The sequence below is a fragment of the Mus caroli genome, unplaced genomic scaffold, assembly GCF_978045245.1.
Source record: "Mus caroli unplaced genomic scaffold, Mus_caroli_1 scaffold_4, whole genome shotgun sequence".
Classification (NCBI taxonomy): Eukaryota; Metazoa; Chordata; class Mammalia; order Rodentia; family Muridae; genus Mus; species Mus caroli.
In genome coordinates this window covers 127,449,322-127,475,157 of record NW_028227259.1, presented here as the reverse complement: position 1 = coordinate 127,475,157, position 25,836 = coordinate 127,449,322, and the positions used below count along the sequence as shown (strand labels likewise).

Genomic DNA, 25,836 nt, shown 5'->3' with positions numbered 1-25,836 from the left:
TAGCCAACATACCTTGGGAGGTGGCTCTGTGGTTAAAGGCCCTCATAGTACAAGGCTGAGGACAAGAGCGGGGTATCTCCAGAACCTCTGTATACACTGGGATGGGCACTGTGGTCTTCCTATAATTCCAGTCTCTGGAGGCAGAGATTGGGAGATGTCCAGGTAAGCTGGCTAAGAAGACTGATTAAATCAGTTGGCTCTGGTTTTGATTGAGAGACCTTGCCCCAGTTAGTGAGGTAGAAAGAAAAGCAATGGAAGATAATTCCAGACATAAACCCTTGAGGCTTCCTCACATACATGCCCACATATGCATGTGCACACGCGCGCACGCGCACTTGCACACATAGCCTAAATAGTCACATATGCCTGACTGTTGGATCAGTGCAAACTTTATAAGCAGAGGCATTTATTTTTCTGGTTGATTGGCAGGATCTCGGAGGTGGGCATCTGAGAGCATCAGGACCTGTGTCTTGCTGAGTCTAATTACCCAACCCTCTGATTCTCGGGCCCCCGTGACTCAGGTACCATAGTGCCAGGCACAGACCAGTCCTCTCTATACTTACTGTTAAAAGAGTCTGAAAACACAAGACAGAGAGCAGTAACACGGGGCGCAGAGAGCCTGATGCTAGCTAGCATTCATGGTGTCTTAGGCAAGCCTCCTCATGCAAGCTCACTGCGAGGTTAGAAGCAGCTGAGAGCATGCTTCTGGAATAAGAAACGCTACGCCTGGCAGGGTGACTTTGGATAGATTATTTAATAATTAATAGCAGTAGTCCACGGATATTAACAACTCTGCACCTGCATGTCTGTGTGGATTATGGGAGCTAATATAAGTGGAGAATCAAGCGGAATCGAGGACACAGCGAGGGTGTCAAACACATTAGCTGTTATTAGGAAGGATAAAATGAGGTCTGGGCTAGGGAGTGTTGTTCAAAGGCTCTTCTGCACAATGGCAAACCCTGCACGAGACCAGTGAACCCCCATGAGGCAGCCTCGGTGTAAGCATGGCTAGTGTTCACAGGCTCGAACGCGGCTTACCTGGTGAATGCGGCTTACCTGGAAACCATACTCTTTGGGAAGCTCAAGTGTGCATGCGGGCGTCTCCACTGCCAAAGTCCACTTCCAGATGCAAACTTTCTGAGAGAGAGAGAGAGAGAGAGAGAGAGAGAGAGAGAGAGAGAGAGAGAGAGAGAGAACACAACAGGGGCCCTTGGGGAGAAGCCCAAGGAAACCTTGAGGCCTCAGGTAACAAAACAAAGGCCTAGAGTCAAGCCCTAAGCATGGGACCCAAGCCAACACTGTGATGTCTGCTCATCCAAGAAAACACACACACACACACACACACACACATGCCAGGTAGCCTGTACAGAAGTGGCTGCTAAGACATCTGGTGCATTGGCCAGCTCAAAGAGACCTACCCAAAGGGCCCTTTACCTGGGTTGCAGAATCTGAGATGGTGGCCAGAAACTTGGAGTCACGGGTGATGGCTATTGACCTCATGCCATTACCTTCTGGACAGCTGTCAAATATGGTGTGCACCGGGATTCTGAAAAAAAGAACCCAGAGAGGGGCGGTCCTTGCAGAGGGATACCTGGCTTCCCAGGGAGTCTGAACCCAGCCAAACCTACCAAAAAACATTACAAAGAATGATCTGTCTGTGCAACGGAATATTTATGTCCCATTAACATCTGTATCCAAATGACTTATTCTTTTTAGAATATTTTGTTTTAAAGGTGTGTGTGTGTGTGTGCACAGGTAGATGCACATGCAAGTGGGTGGCCTGTGGAGGCCAGAAGAGGGCACTGGATCCCGATCCCATGAAGCTAGGGTTACAAGCAGGTGAACGGCCAGACATGGACACTAAGAACTGAATTCAGCAAGAATATATAGCAAGCAAGCCTCTTATTTGCTAAGTTATCTCTCCAGCTGCTACACACATGCACACACACACACACACATGCACACACACACACTCACTCTTTTGTTAAACAAGGTCTTGCTCTGTAGCCTAGGCTGGACTCAACATTGGGATCCTCCTGAGTGCTGGGGTTAGAGCGATGAGCGAGTAAGCATGGAGGAATTAATTCATTCTTACACATTAATAATACATGAACAAACCGTCATTATTATTCATTCTTCCGCAAAGAGGGGAGATGCTGTGACACATGCCACAGCACAGACACACCCCGAGAATGTGGCAGACACGAGAGCTCACATATGTGGGCCCACAGATAGGAAATGCACAGACTCCGGGAGCAGAGAACAGACTGGTGACTGCCAGGGGGAGGGGAAAGGGGGAGGGGGAGGGGAAAAGGGGGAGGGGTCGTCACTGCTCCCTGGGGATCATTAAACTGTTTTGCAACAAGGTAAAGGTGACGGTCATGTAACACTGTACTAAATGCCAACCCTCACCGTGTACCTTTGCATGCCCAGTTTTACATCATTATGTGAATTTTATCTCAATAACAGCGGGCAGGCCTACCTCGGAACAGGAGGATAGGTGTGCTGTGTGCTGTCTTCATGGGCACTCTGGTAGCTCATTCATTTGTTCCTGGGGCTGACTCTGGGGCGGGACACTTTGCCGGACGTGATGGATACTGTAAGGTTCAAACCTTCAACATCCACTAAGGCTTGGCTACGATCGATTTGGGGGAAGCGATTGAATTTAGAAGGCTTTAAGCTTATCGATGGATTGAGCCCTGGATCCATTCATAATAGGACAGCATTACTGGGTGGAGGTATGAACTAGAACATGGGGTTGGGGAGACGGCTCAGGGGTTAAAGCACTTGCCTTGCAAGCAGGAGGGCCAGAGTCTGGACCCCCAGGAGGTGCACATAGATGCTGGGTGGGTATAGTGGCCCCCTGTTAATCCAGTGCTTGGAAAGAGGCAGGGATCCTTAGAGCAAACTGAGCAGCTAGGCTAGCCATGTTAGCAAACTCTGGGTTCAAATGGCAGACCCTGTTTCAGTGAGTCAGGTAGAGATGGCTTCCTGAAGTCAACCTCTGGCCACACACACGTGCACACACCTGCACACATACCACACACACACACACTCATATATGGGGGTGGGGGAACACTAGGAAGCGTAGCCTCACTGGGGTCACGGTCCTGGAGAGATGGCTTGCCTCAGCCCCTTCCTGTGAGCTTCCTGGCTTGTGGGAGATTTGCTGCTTTGATCCCGTGAGCCTACTATGACTTCCAGCCATGATGCTATGCCTCCTAACAGGCTCAGGGGAAAGGGTGCTGGCTGCCAAATCTGACCAGCCAAGCTTGATCCCAGGAACTTCTATGGCAGAAGGAGAAACCTGACTCCCACAATTGTCCTCTGGCCTACACACTTGACTCATGACACACATGTGCCTCCCTAATAAATGGATGTTATACAAATAAATGTTTTTAAAAGTAGTTTTGGGGCTGGTGAGATGGCTCAGCAGTTAAGAGCACTGACTGCTCTTCCAGAGGTCATGAGTTCAAATCCCAGCAACTACATGGTGGCTCACAACCACCCATAATGAGACACAAATTAAAAAAAAAACCTTTGGGCTAGAGCGAGCTAGAGAAGGAAAAAAAAAAGCAATTGTTGGTAGAGAGGGGATTGAAACATTTATCTTTAATTATTTTGTTTTATTTTTACATGTATGGCTGTTTTGCCTCTATGTACATCTGCACACCACATGTGAATGTGACACTCTTAGAGGCCAAAAGAGGGCACTGGATCCCCTAGAACTATAGTTATTGACAGTTCAGACAGTTTGAATCGCCACAAGGGTGTTGGGGATTGAACCTGGGTCCTCTGGAAGAGCAGGGCTCGTACCCACTGAGCCATCCCTCCAGCCACCAATTAAAACATTTTCTAAAGAATGGGGTTTGATATGAGTAAGTGACCAAACCAGGTGAAAAAAAAAAAATCTAAAGCAAACAGGCAAACACTGGCTCCTCCCACCTGTGGGTACATGCGATCATTCAGACACTTAAAGCTCGGAACAGACTCCCGACTATACACAATGATTCTGTTTTGGAGACTCGGGTCCCTGTTTTTACGTACATTAGCCTATTCTGTGGCACTGCTGAGACTCCCCAACAGTGCAGTTCATTCAAAGCCTTGACACAGGCAGAATTCAACCAGACGCCGCTGTAAACACCACTGGGAGCCCGTGAACGCAGGCGGCCGTAGGAGTTAGGCACGTGGGGTTGGGAGGTCACCGAGTCAGACTGGGAGCCAGGGTCAAGTGGCAGCAACACTGTGGGCTGTGTGGCGCCCCCGTTTCAGAGACTGTGAAAGGTCCTCTGTGTGTGGCAGCAATGGAACGATTCTGTTCCAGCTGAAGGACACTGGGTCTCTGTCATTTGAGAAGCTTCAGCTAGCTAAACCGCAGCCCCAAACCTTCTCTGGCAGGGCAGGGCAGCCATTCATCGTTGGGATGGCAGCATGGAGTTCACGGAGGGAGAGTGGATCTCGGCCCTGAAGAGGACGTCCCTAAGGGAAACTGATTCGTGAAGAGGATTATGAGAAAAGTCTATCACGAGAAGGGGGTTCGTCAGCTCTGCCCACTCTGTGGACAGTTGCCTTCATGGCCAGACCCAAAATGAACGGAGTGGTGCTCTCTCTTTGACATGGGCTCCCAGACAGAGTGTCACTATGTCACCCAGCTTGGTGCTTGGTGTGTGTTCTAGGATAGCCCTCCTTAGCGCTTATAGTCCATAAAATATTATTCAGAGGCTGTTCTGCTCTTAGTAACAAAAGAAACAAACAGAAAAAAAATTTTTTTTTCCCCTTAAGGTTTTATTCAGTTTAAAAATCTTACTCAGGTTTAGGGATGTAGTTCAGAGATGGAACACCTACTAAGCATGAGCAAGATGCTCACACTGGCTCGCAACTGCTGTAGCCACAAGGAGATCGAAAGATTAGCTGGGTACGGGGGCAAACATCTGTATCTCCAGCAGCTGGAGGCTGAGACCGGAGGATTGTGTTAGGCTAGTCTGGGTTACACAGTGGATTCCAGGTCACCCTAGGCTGTCTAGGAGGCCACTGTGTCAAATTAATCCTACTCTTTTTACAAATTTAGTATATTTCTGCAGTCAGATTTGATGAGGTTTGGATTGGTGTATGTCTGCTCAAATCTGGCTTTAACCTCTAAAAAAAAAAAAAATTAACCTGGATGTAGAAATGTGATATATTCAGTTTTATGTTGAACTTTTTTGTGGTCTAATTAAGAAACACATTTCTCACCAATACTTAAGTAAATCCTATAAATTCAATAAATTAATCCATAAATATGGTAAACCCTAAGCTTTCTTAAGTATTTTTAACACTCTTTATAAAGCTAAAGTGATTTCTATTGAAAATTGGAAGTCTAAATCAGCCACACATTTTAAATTAGAATCACAAATCTAATCTGCTTGAGGCCCTGATATGTCAAATTCTTTATAAACTTGGGCTGGAGAGATGGCTCAGTGGTTAAGAGCACTGACCTCTCTTCCAGAGGTCCTGAGTTCAATTCCCAGCAACCACATGGTGGCTCACAACCATCTGATGCCCTCTTCTGGCGTGTCTGAAGACAGTGATACTCACATACATAAAAAAATAATTCTTTTTTAAAAATTCTTTTAGCCAGGCGTGGTGGTGTACACCTTTAATCCCAGCACTTGGGAGGCAGAGACAGAGGCAGGCGAATTTCTGAGTTTGAGGCCAGCCTGTTCTACAGAGTGAGTTCCAGGACAGCCAGGGCTATACAGAGAAACTCTGTCTCGGAAAAAAAAAAATTATTTTAAACTTTATCTAGTCCTACAACTGCACACAAGTTTTCTGGGATCATACACATGCCAATCCTACAGATCTGATGGATTTGTCTCATGTACCTTCAACTCAAAGCCTCTCCAGGGCTGAGATCCACTCTCCCTCTGTGAACTCCATGCTGCCATCCCAATGACGAACACTGCTGGCTGCCCTGCCAGTGAAGGTTTGGGGCTGCGGTTTAGCTAGCTGAAACTTCTCAAATGACAGAGACCCAGTGTCCTTCAGCTGGAACAGAATCGTTCCATTGCCTCGACACACAGAGGACCTTTCACAGTCTCTGCAACGGGGGCTCCATGGCCAGAAAATATGGGACGCTACACAGCCCACAGGGACCTCAGGCCTGAAGGTGCGGACAGTTCCCTCTCTGAGAAAAAAGCCTTTCTGGCTCTGATGCACAGCGTCTGTGTTCCCTGTAACCCAGGCTGTTGTGTCAACAGCAGCCTCCAGAGGAGAGCTACAAAATCGGATTTATGCTTGGCAAATGATTGGACCAAATAGCGTGCGGGGGGGGGGGGGGGGACCACTCCCTGAAGGCCCCCTGCATGTGTTCAAATCAGTAGCAGATGTTTTAGAAGGAAGCGCACCAGACTGATTATCACTGGAAAAAGCAGCCACTGGAACCAGAGGTGGTGGTGGCCAGCACACGCTTCAATTTTCAGCTTAAATAATTCATTTAGTTTTTTTCATTAAAATTGTGACAAATGTCTTCAGCTGCTAGTCATATTTCATTACTGTTGGGCTGATGGTCAATGGAATTTGAAAGAAAGCCCGGGGCTGGTGAAATGGCTCAGTTGTTGAAAGCACATCTTGCCCTTGGAGAGGACCTGGGTTTGGTTCCCAGCACCCACATGGCAGCTCACAAACATTTGTAACTCCAGGGGATCTGACGCCCTCTTCTGGCCTTCCCAGGCACTGCATGCATGTGGTACACAGGCTTACATTCAGACCAGTCACTTGTCCACACAAAATAAATAAATAAAAATAAAACGCTAAAAAAGAGAGAAAACCCAACATTCACACTCACTACCTCAGAGGAGTAGCAAGTACTGGATTCTTCTGGAATGTAAACGTGGTTCTGGATTTTTCTTTTTCTTTTTTTTTTTTAAAGATTTATTTATTTTACATATGTGAGTACACTGTTGCTGTCTTCAGACACAGCAGAAGAGGGCATCGGATCCCATGAAAGATGGTTGAGACCATGTGGTTGTTGGGAATTGAACTCAGGATCTTTGGAAGAGCAGTCATAGCTCTTAACCGCTGAACCATCTCTCCAGCCCCTGGATTTTTCAATACACAGTATGTTGAATTTATAAACCAGCACAGAAACACACACACAAAAGTTAAAAAAAAAAGAGAAAAAAAAAGAAGGTTTTTTGTTTGTTTGGTTTGGTTTGGTTTGGTTTTTGGAGACAGGGTTTCTCTGTGTAGCCCTGGCTGTCCTGGAACTCACTCTGTAGACCAGGCTGGCCTTGAACTCGGAAATCTGCCTGCCTCTGCCTCCCAAGTGCTGGGATTAAAGGTGTGAGCCACCACTGCCAGACCCAAAAAGTGAAGTCTTGGGATGAGAGAAAAATTAGATTCGGGTGTCCTTCTACCTACACTACACTCTGTCTATCAGCAGAAATTACATTCTTTTGGTCTTCTACTTTACCTAAATTTTACATACATAAAGAATACATTACAGGGGCTGGAGAATGGCTCAGCAGTTAAGAGCGCTGACTGTTCTTCTGAAGGTCCTGAGTTCAAATCCCAGCAACCATATGGTGGCTCACAACCATCTGTAATGCAATCTGATGCCCTCTTCTGGTGTGTCTGAAGACAGCGATAGTATACTCACAGACATAAAATAAATAAATCTTAAAAAAGAAGAGTACATTACAGGATCTGCATATAAAGGATTAAGTTGGCCCATATGGGAAACATGATTTGTTCCCAAGTCAGTTTAAGACCAAATCAAATCATTTGATTACAGTGCTATTTAATATGTAAACTGTGCTACTGCTATGCATAACATAGTATGGATTTTAAATTCTTAAAATATATTTTGAAATTAATTTTTACAAGGCAACCAATGTTAAAATGAAATTTTACAAAGCACCATGAATAAGCATGAATAAACAAAACATAGCTTTATCCGTGTAATAGAATACTGTACAGTCATAAAAAGACTAAAGTGGGCGCTGGAGAGGTGGCCCAGTGGTTAGAGCAAGGCTGCTCTAGAGGCTTCTAGAGGACCCAGGTTTGGTTCCCAGCACCCACATAGTGGCTCATGATATTCTATGACCCAGGGAATCCCATGCCCTATTCTCACTTCCCACAGACACAAAATAAAATTAAGTATTTAACTATTTCTTTGTTTCTGTATGGGAGCTTTTCTTGCATCTGTGTCTCTGTATGGCATGTATGCAGTGCCCCCCAGAGGCCAGAGGGCTGTGGGATTCCCCGGGACTGGAATTATAGAAGGTTGTGAGCTACCCTGTGGGTGATGAGGGTTGAATCTGGGTCCTTTAGAAGAGCGAGCCTGGGGGCTGGTGAGATAGCTCAGTGGGTAAGAGCACCTGACTGCTCTTCCGATGGTCCAGAGTTCAAATCCCAGCAACCACATGGTGGCTCACAACCATCCGTAACGAGATCTGGCGCCCTCTTCTGGAGTGTCTGAAGACAGCTACAGTGTACTTACATATAATCAATAAATAAAATCTAAAAAAAAAAAAAAAAAAAAAGAAGAGCGAGCCTGTGTTCTTTCCCACTGACCCATTGCTCAAACCCCTCAGTAAATCTTTTCAAAATCCCCCAAAAAAGACTATCTGGGCAGTGGACGGTGGGTGGTGGCACACACCTTTAGTCCCAGCACTCAGGAGGCAGAAGCAGGCACATCTCTATGAGTTCTGAGTTCGAGGCCAGCCTGGTCTACAGAGTGAGTTCCAGGACAGTCAGGTCTACACAGAGAAAACCTGTCTTAAAAAAGAACAACAAGGGGCTGGTGAGATGGCTCAGTGGGTAAGAGCACCCGACTGCTCTTCCGAAGGTCCAAAGTTCAAATCCCAGCAACCACATGGTGGCTTACAACCACCCGTAATGAGATCTGATGCCCTCTTCTGGTGTGTCTGAAGACAGCTACAGTGTATAAATAAATAAAATAAATAAATAAATCTTAAAAAAAAAAAAAAAAAGAACAACAACAAATAAATAAATAAAGTGGCTGGATTCTATAGCCAACTCAGTCTCAATACAACCCAAGCTAATAAAAATAAATTACAGTTCATGAGGTGGCTCAGTGGGATCAGGTACATACTGGCAAGCTTAACACCCCCAGAACCCACACAGAAGGAGAGAACCGATTCCCACTAGTGTCTACGAACCCCACACGTGTGTTGTGGCATGGGCAGACACACACAAATAAATAAATGTAAAAAGAATAAATAAAATCGTTAACATGGTGATTTTTAAGTTGTCTGTATTTTACCACAGTAAAAATTAGAATCATGTGGGGTTTGTAGTCTCAGCACTTGGGAGTCAGAGGGAGGCAGATCTCTGTCAGTTCAGGTACAGCCTGGTCTACACAGTGAGACCCTCAAAATAAAATAATGAAGCCACCCCAGAAGGCAATTACTCAAAGAACGAAGCTAAGGAGTCGCCTGAGAGGTTGCTGGAGCAGTTGGGCATGCGTGGACAGCAGAGGCCATGGACACAGAAGTGAGGGAGAGGCCACCAGATTTCTCGCCATCTTAGCAGGAGGTGCCCAAGGATACTCCAGCTTCCCAACCGGGAGGAAGTGTGGACAAGCTTGTGGTGATAACTCTCTCTTGTGGGGAAGTGCTGTCTCTTGTCCAGAGAACAACACGGCAGCCTATCACCCCCATCCACAGTTATGGGATGCCCAGGGAAGGGGAGCCCGAGAAGAAACTACAGAAAGCAATGTTGGTAGGCACAGTGTTATTAAGAGTCAGTTCAGGTTGAGGAGTGGGGACTGGGTGACAGGACCTCTGGGGGTCACTGCTCAGCTAATGGACATCAGTCCTGTGTGCTCCAATCCAGGAAATTAAGCAGAAGTTCTGCCTAACAGACTTATTGATCATGACTTGATAGTTGAGCCCCACCCCCAAGACCTGGGCCTTACGGTCCTGTCGGAGTCTAGAGGCCCTCTCTGCATCTATATCTGATCCAAGTCCCACTGACCCACACAGCCATCCCAAGAGGTGGCTCTAATGGATTGAATCAGGTCCCCACAAATTCATGTCTACTCAAAACCTAGAAGGGTAATGTTGTTTAAAAACAGAGACTTTGGGGAAGGTGAGGTGGCTCAGCGAATGAAGGTGCTTGCCACCAAGCCTGACTCCTGGGGCTGGATGCTCTGCACCCACGGGGAGTAGAAGAGAACATTCTCTGCAAGGGGCCCTCTAACCTTCACATGCAGACATGGTGCCTGTGCATGCACACACACACACATATGCACTCTCACACACATACCCATACTCTCACACACTCACACATACACACACACTCACACACACACACTAATAAGTTGATTAAATATAAAACTACAGCCGGGCGTGGTGGCGCACGCCTTTAATCCCAGCACTGGGGAGGCAGAGGCAGGTGAATTTCTAAGTTCGAGGCCAGCCTGGTCTACAAAGTGAGCTCCAGGACAGCCAGAGCTATAAAGAGAAACCCTGTCTCGAAAAACCAAAAAAAATATATATATATTTATATATATATATATATATATATATATAAAACTACACACACACATAGGCAGAGAAACAGGATTCCGGTGGGCTATGAAAGAGGGCATTTGGTTACAGGAGGAGGCTGCAGAGGACCCTGTCTCAAAAGAAAGAAGAACTTCAGTGAAAATCTGATGTAAGCTGCATATGTATCGAAAGATGGCCTAGTCGGCCATCAATGGAAAGAGAGGCCCATTGGACTTGCAAACTTTATATGCCCCAATATAGGGGAATGCCAGGGCCAAAAGAATGGGAATGGGTGGGTAGGGAAGTGGGGGGCGCTATGGGGGACTTTTGGGATAGCATTGGAAATGTAATTGAGGAAAATATGTAATAAAAATATTAAAAATCAAAAAAAAAAAAAAAAAAGAAAATCTGATGTAAAAATAAGGTTCCTGGGGCTGGAGAGATGGCTCAGCGGTTAAGAGCACTGACTGTTCTTCCAGAGATCCTGAGTTCAATTCCCAGAAACCACATGGTGGCTCACAACCATCTGTAATGGGATCTGATGCCCTCTTCTGGTGTGTCTGAAGACAGCTACAGTGTATTCATATACATTAAAATAAATAAATCTTAAAAAAAAAAAAAAAAAGGTTGCTGTTGTCACAGATTTGATGTCCACGAATGCTCCAGACTTCCATGCGCTGGGTTACTGTGACTCTCCCTCAGTCCAGTCTACTCTGGGCCACCAACAAACCAGGTTTCTTGGCAACATTATTTAACCCTTTCCTGGCCACAGGGGCAGCAGATCCTCTGAGAGTTAGCCCACCTACCCCGTGAAGGAATCCCATATAATTATGAGGCAGTCTGGTCCTTCGTCTGCTGTGGCAATCCATCGTCTGTCTTCGCTAACACAGAGGCACGAGATGATGTTAGGGTGGCCCTGTGGAGACGAAGAGCAGGTGCTTAGAAATGATAAAGATGGGGCCCAGTGTGGACCCCAGGAATGCCTGGGTCCATGGACCCTTGAGCTCCTTCCAAAGCTTGCCTGCCTGCAACATGGCTTCTACAGGCCCATACAGAGGTTCTTCATCTCCTGCTGGGGTGGGGTGGGGGGTTTCCAAGCTCTCTCTTCCTCTGCAAACCTGAAGAAGCTATGGTCCTTCCTTGGGATGGAGGTTATTACCCAACGCAGCCCAACCAGAACCTCTGACCTCCCTGCCGGCCTTGTCCTCCACAAACACTGCTGTCCTTGGATGGCTGAACAGTTCTGCAGCCCAGTGATATCCGGCCCAGTTGTCATTTCCCCATACAACAGAGGAATCTTCTAGAAACGTACACAGAGATGGGTGCACTCTTGCAGGACACGGTGGTCATTTTTCTGTCACTCCCTCCTTAGCTCCCCAGCCATCTAACTCTTTTTTTTTTTTTTTAAGATTTATTTATTTATTATTATATGTAAGTACACTGTAGCTGTCTTCAGACACTCCAGAAGAGGGCACCAGATCTCGTTACGGATGGTTGTGAGCCATCATGTGGTTGCTGGGATTTGAACTCTGGACCTTCGGAAGAGCAGTCGGGTGCTCTTACCCACTGAGCCATCTCACCAGCTCTTCTTTTTTTTTTTTTTTGCCATCTAACTCTTTACCAGCCACGCTGGCCTCTTCTCTGGCCCTCACACACAAGGCTTCTGTCTGGAAGGTTCCCCAGCCTGTCCTGTTGGCTCATTTTCTCATTCTTTTTTTTTTTTTTTTTTTTTGGTTTTTCGAGACAGGGTTTCTCTGTGTAGCCCTGGCTGTCCTGGCACTCACTTTGTAGACCAGGCTGGCCTCGAACTCAGAAATCCGCCTGCCTCTGCCTCCCGAGTGCTGGGATTAAAGGTGTGCGCCACCACGCCCGGCTTTCATTTTCTCATTCTTCAGGTCTCAGTGGAAACAGGATGTTTTCTCTGTCCCTGCTTAGCCAATCTACGGGGTCTCTCATGGAGACTTCCTTAGCGTGCCTTCCCTTCACCTTCCGCTCCCTTCTGTGCTCATCTCAAAGCTCCTTGCTCGCTTCCGTGCCTCTTTGGATCACAGACTGGGAATTCTGTGAGGATGGGGCTAGATTAGTGCTGTTCACGGCCACAGACCGATCTGAAACCAGCATAGGTTGTGAACCAAAGACCGAGGCCAGTCCTCGTGGTGAACTGGCATGGCTAGGCTCTTGTTTGTTACGCTGCACCCATCTGAGTTGTGTGCCCACCCCAGCCAGCTTCCTCTGTGGTTCCTGAACTTGGTGATCTCAGCTCAACCCAGTCAATAGGACTTGCTCACTGCTTTTATCAGAAAAGAAATTCCTTAGGTTGCATCATCAGTACCACCTAGTCTCTTGGGACATAGTTTGGGTTCCTTTTGATCTTGGCACTGACTGAGGATGATCCTGTAACATCACACATTTGTGAAACGGCTACACAGAATGAATAACCAAGTCGGCAGTGGATAACAGACACCAGAAACGGGACATGTAGGTGGGGAATCCTGACACTGACCCGTCAGGGATGCAAGAAGCCAGAGGTGTAAGGAAGGCAGGCCTAGAGGATGCGCACAAGGAGAGGGGGTGAAACAGTAAGAAACACTGCAGAAGCGAGGGAAGAACAGGAGGAGCTCTGGCCTCCTGAGCACTTCTAGGTCCTGAGGCCTAGACTGCATAGCACTAATAACAATTATGATGTTATTTTATTATATAATATTTATATAATATATATAATTATATTATTAGCCCAGTTTGGGCTAGTCACTGTGACACTCTGAGCCTCAGTGTCCTCTTCTGTCATGTGGGTATACGAACACCTACCTTCCAAGCGCGGTAATGAGAAACTGAGTCTAAGTGGCTGTGGGTCTGAGTCCCCAGGAGGTGCCCTCCATAACCTCTGTGGGGACATATTCTATGCATTTAGTTGTTTTAAGAAATCTAAGCCAGGCAGTGGTGGCGCACGCCTTTAATTCCAGCACTCAGGAGGCAAAGGCAGGCAGATTGCTGAGTTCAAGGCCAGCCTGGTCTACAGAGTGAGTTCCAGGACAGCCAGGGCTACACAGAGAAACCCTGTCTCCAAAACAAAAACCAAACAAAAATCTAACATTTAGTTGTTTTAAGAAATGCACAAAATGCAGATGTTTCTAACTCTTGAAACGGCAAAGTTGGTATCAGCTAGTGTTTCCCCGTGGGTATCAGATATGCTTCTTATGCTCTTTTAATTTTCCTTTTTGTTTAATCACATTCATTTGTGTATCCATGTGTGTGTGTGTGTGTGTGTGTGTGTGATGGAGAAGGCACACACTCCCCTGCCACAGTGCACATGTGGAGGTCAGAGGACCACCTACCAGAGTTCCTCCCTCTATCCTTCCACAATGTGGGTCCTGGGGAATCAAACCCAGGCCCTGGGGCTTCGTGTCTGCAGCCTGGGCCCCCTCACTGTTCCTAACATGTGCACCCAAAGGGAGAAAATGCTGGAAAAGGAAACGCCAGCCAGTATGACAGTGAGGCACAGAAGCCAAGCTGGGATCCAAGGCAAAGTCTATATGAAAGTTACAGGTGTCTTTTTCCAGCCTGGCGTGGTGGCACATGCCTGCTATCCCTGCCACCTCAGGGGTTAAAGTCAAAAGTTTGAGAACCCAGGGCTAGTCTGGACTCCAAATCTGAGTCCCTATCTTTTTTATTTTTTTTAAGATTTATTTTATGTATATGAGTACACTGTAGCTGTCTTCGACACACCGGAAGAGGGCATCAGATCCCATTACAGATGGTTGTGAGCCACCATGTGGTTGCTGGGAATTGAACTCAGGACCTTTGGAAGAGCAGCCAGTGCTCTTAACCACTCTCTCCAGCCCCTGAGTCCCTAGCTTAACAAACAAACAAACAAACACACACACACACACACACACACACACACACACACACACACACACATTGTCTTGTTCATGGGGAGATAAAGCCTGCATACCTGCAGATGGTACTGGGTGTTCCTGAAGACGTCGTACATGACAGCGGTGTGAGCACAGATGTAGAGAATGACTCTCCTGTTTTCCTGCATGTAGTAGACAGGGAGGGAACTGTTCCAGCCAAAGGACCAGGTCATGCTCTGGGGGATAAAGACAAACACAGGGAGCCATGACTTGCTGAGCCCAGAGCTGTGAGTCCCGAGAGCCCCCACCCTGCCTGACCCTGGATGAGAACCATTCTGACAGTCCCAGGAAAAGAACCTTTTGGTCCCAAACATGGTCACCCAGGTTGACTGCAAGCTCACTACATAGCTAAAGGGTGGCTTTTTACTCCCAATCCTCCGGACCGCCACACTTTTTCTATAAAAAGATTAAAAATTTAAAAATTAAAAATGGGGCTGGTGAGATGGCTCAGTGGGTAAGAGCACCTGACTGCTCTTCCGAAGGTCCAGAGTTCAAATCCCAGCAACCACATGGTGGCTCACAACCATCCGTAACGAGATCTGGCGCCCTCTTCTGGAGTGTCTGAAGACAGCTACAGTGTACTTACATATAATAAATAAATAAATCTTAAAAAAAAAATTAAAAATGGGCCAGGCAGTGGTGGCCCACACCTTTAATCCTAGTGCTTGGGAGGCAGAGGCAGGTGGGTTTCTGAGTTCGAGGCCAGCCTGGTCTACAGAGTGAGTTTCAGGACAGCCAGGGCTACATAGAGAAACCCTGTCTTGAAAACTAAACTAAACTAAACTAAAATAAAAAACGGAGGGAGAGATTGGACATGGAAAGGTTAGGGAGGGCGGGAGGGTCTTTTGCATTGTAAAACATCTTTTCTGTTCTCCCACTTCCTAGGCCTGAAGCCCCACTCAGTGCTAATAGTCTGAGCACCAGATGTGACAAATTCGTTACTTCTTGAAAACCCCAGAGAGAGATCTGATAAGACTCAGTAAGCAAGCTAATGGGGAAGGCAAGCATTGCCTGGATGATTGACTGCCTCTTCCTCTGCTTCCTTGTTGTGTTTGTTTGGTTGGTTGGTTTTGGTTTTTTTTGAGACAGGGTTTCTCTGTGTAGTCTTGGCTGTCCTGGAACTCACTTTGTAGACCAGGCTGGCCTCGAACTCAGAGATCTGCCTGCCTCTGCCTCCCGAGTGCTGGGTTCAAAGGTGTGCGCCACCACTGCCCGGCTTGCTTCGTGGTTTTGATGTTGCTGTTATTGCAGCTGCCTTTCCCCAAAGTTTCTCTATGCAAAATTCCTTGGCTGGAACTTTAGCTCAGCCCTAGAGTACTTGCCTCTCATGAGCAAGGCCCGGGGTTCAATACCAGCACAACACACAGATGCTAAGTCAGTCAGTCTACCCTTCAGGGAGCAATCTTATGATGTGAGAAGCTAAAACATTTTGGAAAGGGTGAAATTACCGTGACACCAGAGTGAAGTACCAATGTTTGCTACACCTGGTCTGTTCATAGTAGCTTTAACTTTGGCATATCAGTGCTGGTAAACTGTGTGGTAAACACCACAAAACGCAAGCCGGTAATGAAAGGGGAATCTGGAGGTGGTGGCACCAAGGGATTCGTGGAAAGTCCTGGTACCGTGCACTCAAATTTTCCGTGAGCTTGAAGCTGCCCTCTCTCCCCCAAAACCCCATCAATGAAACGCAGCATCAGGTTGGATATGGTGGTGATTGAATGATAAACTTCTTCTTTTTTTTAGACAGGGTTTCTCTGTGTATCCCTGGCTGTCCTGGAACTCACTTTGTAGACCAGGCTGGCCTCGAACTCAGAAACCGGCCTGCCTCTGCCTCCCAAGTGCTGGGATTAAAGGCGTGTGCCACCACGCCCGGCTGAATGATAAACTTCTGAAGATAATGATTTATATAAAATATAGCACCAAGCTGTCTGTCTTCTCTTGGAATGATACTTAGGAAGGAAGGATTATGGAAACAGGGTACATCATTTCTTCCCAAGACAGACACGGCAGGTAACGGTATGGTTCTCTCGTTCTCTCTCTCTCTCTCTCTCTCTCTCTCTCTCTCTCTCTCTTCTCTCATGCAACCTTCCTGTTCCCATCAGCCTGCACTCTGGAATTTATGTCTCCCTTTAGATCTCGGGTTGCATGGGCAGAGGTACTGGAACTGTGGAATCATGGTTGTCTAAGGCTGCTCCTTCTAGGAAGGGAATTACTGAATCTCTGGCTTGGGTCTAAGGCCGATTTTATGCAAATGAAACTGTCCCTCTGGAGACTTGCTATTCCTAAAAGGATCACTGTGTTCATCTTAGATTTCATCCTGTCATTTTAAAATGAGTCACAAGAAGGAAAGACTCCAGCCAGGCACAGCAGGGGGCAGGCCTGCCGAGGCCAGCAATTGAGAGGTGGCCTAGGCTACACAGAACGTTTGAAACTAGCCTGAGGTATATGAGAACCAGTTTGGGTTTTGGGGGGTTTTTGGTTTTTGTTTTTCTTTTCTTTTTTTTTTTTTTTTTGTTGTTTTGTTTTTCCTTTTTTTTTTTTAAAAAAAGGGAGGGCTGGAGAGATGGCTTAGTGGTTAAGAGCACTAAATGCTTTTCTGAAGGTCCTGAGTTCAAATCCCAGCAACCACATGGTGGCTCACAACCATCTGTACAGCTACAGCATACTCACATACATAAATAAATCTTTTTTTTTTAAAAAGGGGGGTTGGGGGGGAAGGCATCAAGATGGCTGCTAGGGTAAAGGAGCTTGCTGTTCAAGGCAAACGTCCTCAGTTCAGTGCCCAGAACCCAGGTGAAAGTGGAGAGAAGCAACTCCATGGAGTTACCATCCGACTTCCACAAACACATCATGCACATATACACACAATCACAAATTAATTAAAAAAGGGGAGGGGGCTGGCCTGACGCCTCAGCAATAAAGGGGCTTGCTACCAAGCCTGGTGACATGAGTGCTGCCATCTCCAAGATCCACAGAGTGGAAGGAGATGTCCTCTGACTTGCATACATGTGCTATAACACACATATGTACACACACACAATAATTTCATAAATTTATTTATATTTATTTTACAACTATGCATATATTCACTGCATGGATGTATGTGTGCCACACGCACTCCTGGTGCCTACAGAGGCCAGATGAGGTCATTGGTTCCCTAGGACTGGAGTTAGAGATGGTTATAAGCCACTGCATGGGTTCTGGGAATCAAACCTGGGTCCCCTATAAGAGGAACAAGTGCTCTAAACAGCTGGGCCTTCTCTCTAGTCTCTTAATAATTTTTTCTTTCCTTTTTTTTTTTTTTTTTTTTTTTTTGGTTTTTCGAGACAGGGTTTCTCTGTATAGCCCTGGCTGTCCTGGAACTCTATAGACCAGGCTGGCCTCAAACTCAGAAATCTGCCTGCCTCTGCCTCCCGAGTGCTGGGATTAAAGGTGTGTGCCACCATGCCCAGCTAATAAGTTTTTTAAAGGAAACAAGTATCATGTAATTCCAAGATTAACAAGGGGCTGCCTTCATATGCTGAACTACTCTGGAACTACATTCAAGGTTTCTGACAACAAAGGGTTAATCTCATAGCTCACATCCTTTCTAATATTCTCAGCAAGTGGGGTATAAGTTAACTCATGTGTTTGTATTTTTCTAAAATGCTGTGATATCAAGATGAAAGCTGAGGGCTGGGGAGATGGCTCAGTGGTTAAGAGCACTGACTTAGAGGTCCTGAGTTCAATTCCCAACAACCACATGGTGGCTCACAACCATCTGTAATGGGGTCTGATGCCCTCTTTTGGTGTGTCTGAAGAGAGCAATGGTGTGCTCATACACATAAATATAAATAAACCTTTTTTTTTTTTTTTTTTTAAATGAAAGCTGAGTAGCCAGGACTGCGTTTGCCTGCCTTCCATCATCCTCACAGTTACTGCCTGTTTCTGACGGGAGCCGACTCCATGGTGAAACCTGCTCACCATCGGCACCGCGAGTTCCCTAAGGCTGCTGGTCTAAGACTGTGGACCCAAAGGGGAGGACACAGAGTGGGTGTGGGAGGGACACCAGAGCACCTTTAGTGAGAGGGAGGAAGGAGTCAGAAGTACCACAGGTGGCCACTAGGGGCCCCCTAATTAGACCTGAGATAGTGAAGAGATGTGTTGATACAGAGAGAGCTTGTACCTATTCAGCTTTTCCCATTTTGCAGAAATGCGGGATATCTCAATGGTCTTTAAGTGATGATAGATAGATAGATAGATAGATAGATAGATAGATAGATAGATAGATAGATAGATAGATAGATAGGTGATATATAGATAGATAGATAGGTGATAGATAGATAGATAGATAGATAGACAGATAGGGAGACCAGGAAAGAGCTGACTGATCAAGACCCAAGTTCAGATCCCCAGAACCCATTTAAAAATCTAGATATTGCTGGGCCCAGTGGCACACACACACACACACTTAGTCCTAGCATCTGGGAGACAGAGGCACAAAGATCTCTGTGAGTTCAAGGCTAGCCTGGTCTACAGGGTGAATTCAAGCCCAGCCAGGGTTAAACAGTGAAACCCTGTCTGAAAAAGAAAAAAGAAAAAAGAAAAACTAGGCAGGCATGGTAGTCTTATTTGTAATACTGACGTGGTGGTTTGGAAAAGAATGGCCCCCACAAGTTCATAGATTTCCTTGCTTAGTCCGAAGTTGACGGACTGTTTAGGGGAGAATTAGTGGTGTGGCCTCCTTGAAAGCAGTGTGACACTGAGGGTGAGGTTTGAGGTTTGAGAAGCTAAGACAAGTCTCTCTCTCTCTCTCTCTCACTCTCTCTCTCTCTCGCTCTCTCGCTCTCTCTCGCTCTCGCTCTTGCTCTCTGCCTGCTACCTGCAGATAGATAAGGATATAAGCTCCTAGCTCCAGCAGTCAGCAGTCCGCCTGCCTTCCTGCCAAGCTTCCCGCCTTCACGGTCACAGAGTGACCCCTCTGAAACTGTAAGCAAGCCCCCAGCAAGATGCTTTGTATTTTACAAGAGTTAGCGTGGTCATCATGGCGCCTTTTGATGGCAACTGGACACTGACTAAGACGCCCCAGCAAAGGATTGGAGGTGGGGGATCCCGGAGGCTCGCCGGCCAGCCAGTATAAACAGAATGAGCTTCGGGCTCAGGGAGAGGCCACTGTCTCAACAAAATTAAAGTGTGACTTGGGCAAGACTGGCTCAGTGAGTCAAGGTCTTGCTGCCATGCCTGAGCAGTGAAGGAGAAACTGAATTCTGAAAGCTGTCCTCTGACTTTCACACTGGAGCACCTGTGCGACCCTCACTAGTAAAGGCACCGCAGATTTTAAAATAAAAACAAAGGTGGTGGTGACTGAACGTTGTACAACTTTTCTTGTATTCTGGGGGTTGTGGTTCCGAGAGTTTTAACTTCCAGGCCAGCCTGGGCTACATAGCAAACCCTTCTCAAAACAAAACAGAAAAAAAAAAACAAAAACAAAACCCAACAAAATCTACTGTGAGCTGAGTTCAAAGGCTCACTCTGTGTTCTTTATATAGGATCACTCTTCCAAAGGCAGAAGTCCACAAGAAAAGAAAGTGGTGGGGTGGGGGTGGGAGGAAACGAGCCAAAAAGCAAGAAATGAATCCCGACGAACACATTTCTGGAAAGCGGCAGATGGGGAAGGAGTTGGTGGGGGGAGGGGCCTCTTCTTCCTTCTCTGGGTAAATGACAATGTTTCTCTAACTCCCAGATGGTGCCTCCCAGGGAGACATGTCAGGAGCCGTGAGAGGGGTGAATTTCCAGGGAAGGCCAGAGCTTTGTCATCTTCTGACTGGGGTTTGGAGAGCTCTTAAAGCTCTCTTCCCCGAGCAGAGGCAAATGAGGAGAGGGAGGGGAGGATGCGCGGAAGTGAAGGAGGAACATCCAGTAGTGAGGGAAGTGAAGGAGGAACATCCAGTAGTGTCGAAGACAGAAGAGGGTAAAGAGAGCAAGATAGGGGAGAGGAAGAGGAGAGGAAAGAGGAACGGAGGGTGGGAGAGGAAGAGAAAGGGACGTGAAGAGTCCCTGGTGAAATAATCCTCGTGCAACAGTCAAGCTATGTGGGGAATTTCCGGCCTGCCGAGCAGTGCTATTGAACCCAGATGTCACCATCAAGTTCTAGGTTGAACACGTGGGTGTGCCACTCCCACCTCCCCACTACCCTCCACTATCCCCCCCACCCCCAGCTCTTGACAGAACTTTCAAAGACGTAGTTAGTCTGAAAAGTATTGGTTTAAAAAGATGCCCGCTCCATTCCCTCCCAAGGTTGGAGAGATGCCAAGGAGAGGACTGAGTTGGATCCTCAGGACGCCTGGTTTGTTTTTATTTTTGTTTTATATAAGGCTAGGCTTGGGCTGGTGAGATGGCTCAGTGGTTAAGAGCACAGACTGCTCTTCCAAAGGTCATGAGTTCAAATCCCAGCAGCCACATGATGGCTCACAGCCATCTGTAATGAGATCTGATGTCCTCTTCTGGGGTCTCTGAAGACAGCTACAGTGTACTTACATATAATAAATAAATTAATTAAAAAATAAAAAATGAACTCTTCTGGAGTGTCTGAAGACAGCTACAGTGTACTTACATATAATAAATAAAATTAAAAAAAAAAAAAAGGCTAGGCTTGCCGGGGTGTGGTGGTGCACACCTTTAACCCTTTAATCCTAGCACTTGGGAGGCTGAGGCAGGCGGATTTCTGAGTTCAAGGCCAGCCTGGTCTACAAAGTGAGTTCCAGGACAGCCAGGGCTACACAGAGAAACCCTGTCTCGAAAAAAAGAAAGAAAGAAAGGGGGGAAAAACAACCAATAATAAAAATAAAAGTGAACAGAGGCTAAAAAAAGACAGCCAAGGTTATCTTCTGCCTTTCACATGAACATGGCCACACACACCCGTGCGCATACCGGAACTTCCTAGACATACACAGATGCCCTATCTCACAATGATGTCCAAGCCTAGGAATGACACACCATTTACACTCACCAAAGGGTACACCTTGGAGTCCTCCTCCTTCTGGAATAAGGTGTCCTCTGTGGAGACGGACACCAGTGACTCCTCCGCACTCAGTCCTTTGGACTGGAATAATGTTCGTCCTTCTTCCAGGGAGAGTCTTGCTTCATCCTTTCCTTGGGCTAAAACGTCTTCAGGCTTCTGACCGGCTTCCTCGGTATCATCTACTTTCATACTGATATCTTTGTAAATCTGGCTTACTTCCGGACTAGCCTTGAAAGGGAAAGGAGATTCTGACCCTGCATGTCGTATACCCAAGGCTCCCCGCTTCTATCCCCTGCCTGTTTTCATGTCCAGCCAGCCAGTCTCAGGCTAACAGGTGATTCAAAAGGGAGCCTGGGACATTTTATACTAAAGAAATGAATCCAGGCTGTGTTCAGGTTAACTCTTGGCCTAACAGACCCACCCAGCAAAGGCCACACAGTAGGCTCTTGGAAACACCACTGGGAGTCTTGTCCTTGGACCAGAGCTGGGTTCTATCTTGGGGAGGGTGGGGGAGCAGGCTGTGAGAAATTCACACTATTATATCACAGGAACTCGGTCCCAAGACCTTCAGCTGACCTACTGACCCTTTACAAGTTAGGTACACACTTCATGGAAGCTTGGGCTGACCTGCCTCCAAACTGGATTAACCCACCTCCTAGGCATCTCATAATTACCGAACTAGCATATGGGTTTCTCTTCTCTTTAATGTGTGTATTTATGTGGGGTGTGTGTGTGTGTGTGTGTGTGTGTGTTGTGCAGGTGCTCAAGGAGTCCAGAAGAGGACATTGAATTCCCTAGATCTGAAGTTATAAGGCATTTCATCATGGGTGCTGGGAACCCAAAATTCAGCCCTCAGTAAGAACAGCAAGGGCTCTTAACGGCCTGGCTGTTTCTCCAGCCTTAGGACTGTCTCACTTTGGTTTTGTACTCCCACAGCCTGGCATACGCCAAGCACCAAGCGACAATTCAGTGTAAATGGGTGGACGAGCTTTGGGGGGGACTCACCAGGGAGGATGATTCTGAGTAAATGGGTGGATGAGCTTTGGGGAGGACTCACCAGGGAGGAGCTTGACCTGGGTGGCTCGTGGCTGATGACAATTTCGTCCACCAGGGCTGTTTTGTTTTGCTTCTTTTTCTTTTCCTCCTGGGCTCGTCCAGCTTTTCTCTCAGTTGTCTTTAAGACAGTATCTTCCTCCTCCTCCTCCTCCCACCCCCCACTCTTCTCTTTCTCCTCCTCTTCTCTTCCCTCCTCCCTTTCCCCCTCATGCTCTGCCTCTTCCTTCTCCTGGCCCTCTTCCTCACCTCCCCTTTCCTTACTTCTCTCGCTCTCCTCACTTTTTTCCTCTTCACCGCTCTTCTCTTCCTCCCATCCCTCTTCCTCTTCCCCTCCTCTCACTTCTCTTTCTTCCTCCCCTCTCACTTCCTCTGCCTCTCTCTGCTCCTCCTTCTCCATCCACTCCTCCAGCCCCTCTCCATCCTCCTGAGATTCCTCCCATGACAGTGAGCCCTCAGTTAGGCTCTGCTGCAGAGCATCTTCTTCAAAACTTGGATTATATTCCTCCTTCTCCTCCTCCTTCTCCTCCTCCTTCTCCTCCTCCTCCTCCTTTTTCTCCTCTTCCTCCTCCTTCTCCCCTTCCTCTTCCTCCTCCTTCTCCCCCTCCTCTTCCTCCTCCTTCTCCCCCTCCTTTTCCTCCTCCTCCCCCTCCTCTTCCTCCTCCTTCTCCCCCTCCTCTTCCTCCTCCTCCTTCCCCTCCTCTTCCTCCTTCTCCTTCCCCTCCTCTTCCTCCTCCTTCTCCCCCTCCTCTTCCTCCTCCTTCTCCTTCCCCTCCTCTTCCTCCTCCTTCTCCTTCCCCTCTTCCTCCTCCTTCTCCTTCCCCTCCTCTTCCTCCTCCTTCTCCTTCCCCTCTTCCTCCTCCTTCTCCTTCCCCTCCTCTTCCTCCTCCTCCTCCTTCTCCCTCTCCTCTTCCTCCTCCTCCTCCTTCTTCATCTCCTCCTTCTCCTCCTCCTCCATCTCTCCACTTTCTCTTGATTCTTCTAGGAGGTTTTCTTCTGTATCTGACATTTCTTCTGTAGTTTCCTCTACAAAAAATTTAACGTAGGTTCAGCAGATCCCTCTATTTTCTGCGCCTGAGGTGCTAACACGTCGAAATGGGCAGAAGCAGCTCTGGTCCCTTCCTGTGGGAAAAAAAGAATGGCAGCTTCTTGGGAAAGCCCAGCTCAAGTCTCAGAAATCTTTAAAATATTGACTTCCAGGGCCTCCCATCTTTCTGGGACTGCTCTTAGAGTCTTCTCATTTTAAATAATTCATATTCCCACAGGCTACAAAATGCATAAGGCAAGCATTAGCAAACCCTGCTGGGAGGAAGAAGAGAGGGAGATGGGCTGACGACTGAAGTGTAAGCTTGCCAGCTAAAGGTTCCCTCCTCTCCGACTTCCACTAGCATCGTTCTGTGACTAGACGCAAGCCACTTTACCCTTTCCTCAAATTTGCTCACAGGCAAAAAAATAAAAATGATAATCCTACATTCTCACATGATTTGCAGACTGGGTTAATACATGTCAAATGCTCAACACAGGTTCACCCAAAGTGCTTGCCAAAAAAAAAAAAAAAAAAAGCATGATGGGGGATATCAGGTACTATGGGGATAAAAGCAATAGTTTTCTGCAAAGAACCTGACAGTTTTAAAAGACCTCTGGGACAGGTGAGACCTAAGTCTGACTGTCTAAGGTAGACAGAGCCCCCTCCTCTGGGAAGCACATGGCCAGAAGAGAAAACTAACTCCCAAATGTTGTCATGTGACTTCAACACATTCAACATGGTATGTACGAAGAAAGAAAGAAAGAAAGAAAGAAAGAAAGAAAGAAAGAAAGAAAGAAAGTTAATTAATTCTGGGCTGGAGAGATGGCTCAGTGGTTAAGAGCACTCTGGCTGCCCTTTCAGAAGACCCAGGTTTGACTCCCAGCTATGACACAATCGCTCAGAACCATGAGTAACTCAAGTTTCAGGGGATCTGACACCCTCTTCTGCATTCTGTGGGAACTTCATAGGTGGTACACATACATACATGCAGATAAAACAGTCTCGCACATAAAATCATTTTTAAAAAAATTTTAATTCCTCTGATACATTCTCTCATTTTGCATCTACATGAAGCAAGAGTTTGGGAGCAGGGGGGCTAGGCCCATGTCTGTAATACTGCGATTCAGGAGGTAGAGACAGGAGGATCACTCGAGTTCTTAGGCCAGCAAAATCTTTCTAAAAAAAGAAAGAAAGAAAGAAAAGAGAAGAGAAGAGAAGAGAAGAGAAGAGAAGAGAAGAGAAGAGAAGAGAAGAGAAGAGAAGAGAAGAGAAGAGGAAAGAAAGGAAAAGAAAAGAAAAGAAAAGAAAAGAAAAGAAAAGAAAAGAAAAGAAAAGAAAAGAAAAGAAAAGAAAGGAAAGGAAAGGAAAGGAAAGGAAAGGAAAGGAAAGGAAAGGAAAGGAAAGGAAAGGAAAGGAAAGGAAAGGAAAGGAAAGGTAGGTGCGATTTACGACAGAGCTAGAATTTAGTTCTTCTGTTTGAAAAAATGCCACTTTGCCAGCACATTCGCCTGGACATTTTCCACGCCCAGGCGGGGACAATGCCACAGGTGCGCAGGTCAATCCTACTACGAGGTCCAGGAGCCACCACTTTCTTTTCCTGGGGACCTCCCAGGTCCCACACCCTTGCCCCCTACCTGGTCCGGACCCCCGACCCGAGCCGCACCCTCCACTTCGCACTTACAGGGACGCTCCCACTTCTTTTCTCAAAAGCTTTGGGTCGTCCTGCCTCGGGGAATCCCAAGAGACCTCCAGGGGCTCCTGTCCATGCTCCCTAGTGACGGTTGCCAACCAAGCTCCGTCCCTATGGCAACAGCTAGTTGCGCGGGGCAGGAAAGCAAGGAAGCGGGATGGTAATCACGTGCCCAGAAGGCGGCCTCGAGGCGGACCAGCCTGACCCCTGCCGGGCTCGCGCCACAGCTTTTTCCTAAAGGACACTTCTGCAAGAGCTACTGCGATTCTGACTTTCCTAAAGTTGGACAAGATGTAACGAAAGTAGTGTTTGCAGTTATTTTCTCCAGATTGGGCATTCGGAGGGGAGGGGAAACAGAGACCTGCTCAGAAAACTCGGAGGTGGGGGTTGGGTGTGGTGTTCCCTCAAGTGTCAGGAAGCCCTTCCGGGGGTCATAAAAGCAGTCAAATAAATGAATGAATGAACGGATGAGTGAGTGAATAAATAAATACATAAATAAAAACTAGACGTGGGGGGCTGGAGAGATGGCTCAGTGGTTAAGAGCACTGACTGCTCTTCCGAAGGTCCCGAGTTCAAATCCCAGAAACCACATGGTGGCTCACAATCATCCATGATGAGATCTGACGCCCTCTTCTGGGGTATCTGAAGACAGCTAC

At 47.0% G+C, this 25,836-nt stretch overlaps 1 protein-coding gene across 1 annotated transcript in view; it reads right to left on the bottom strand.

The window, feature by feature from the left end:
* The window catches only part of Cfap251 (cilia and flagella associated protein 251), a 75,890-nt gene extending 50,607 nt beyond the window's left edge, over positions 1–25,283 (bottom strand). The window contains exons 1-7 of the mRNA XM_085837159.1: positions 25,172–25,283; positions 22,468–23,585; positions 21,399–21,638; positions 14,449–14,586; positions 11,300–11,409; positions 1,435–1,546; positions 1,057–1,137 (exon numbers count right to left, since the gene is read on the bottom strand). Coding sequence (XP_085693285.1) covers positions 1,057–1,137; positions 1,435–1,546; positions 11,300–11,409; positions 14,449–14,586; positions 21,399–21,638; positions 22,468–23,472 — 1,686 coding nt within the window. The 5' untranslated portion in view covers positions 23,473–23,585; positions 25,172–25,283. The remainder of the gene's footprint in view (positions 1–1,056; positions 1,138–1,434; positions 1,547–11,299; positions 11,410–14,448; positions 14,587–21,398; positions 21,639–22,467; positions 23,586–25,171) is intronic.
* Positions 25,284–25,836: the final 553 nt, after the last annotated feature.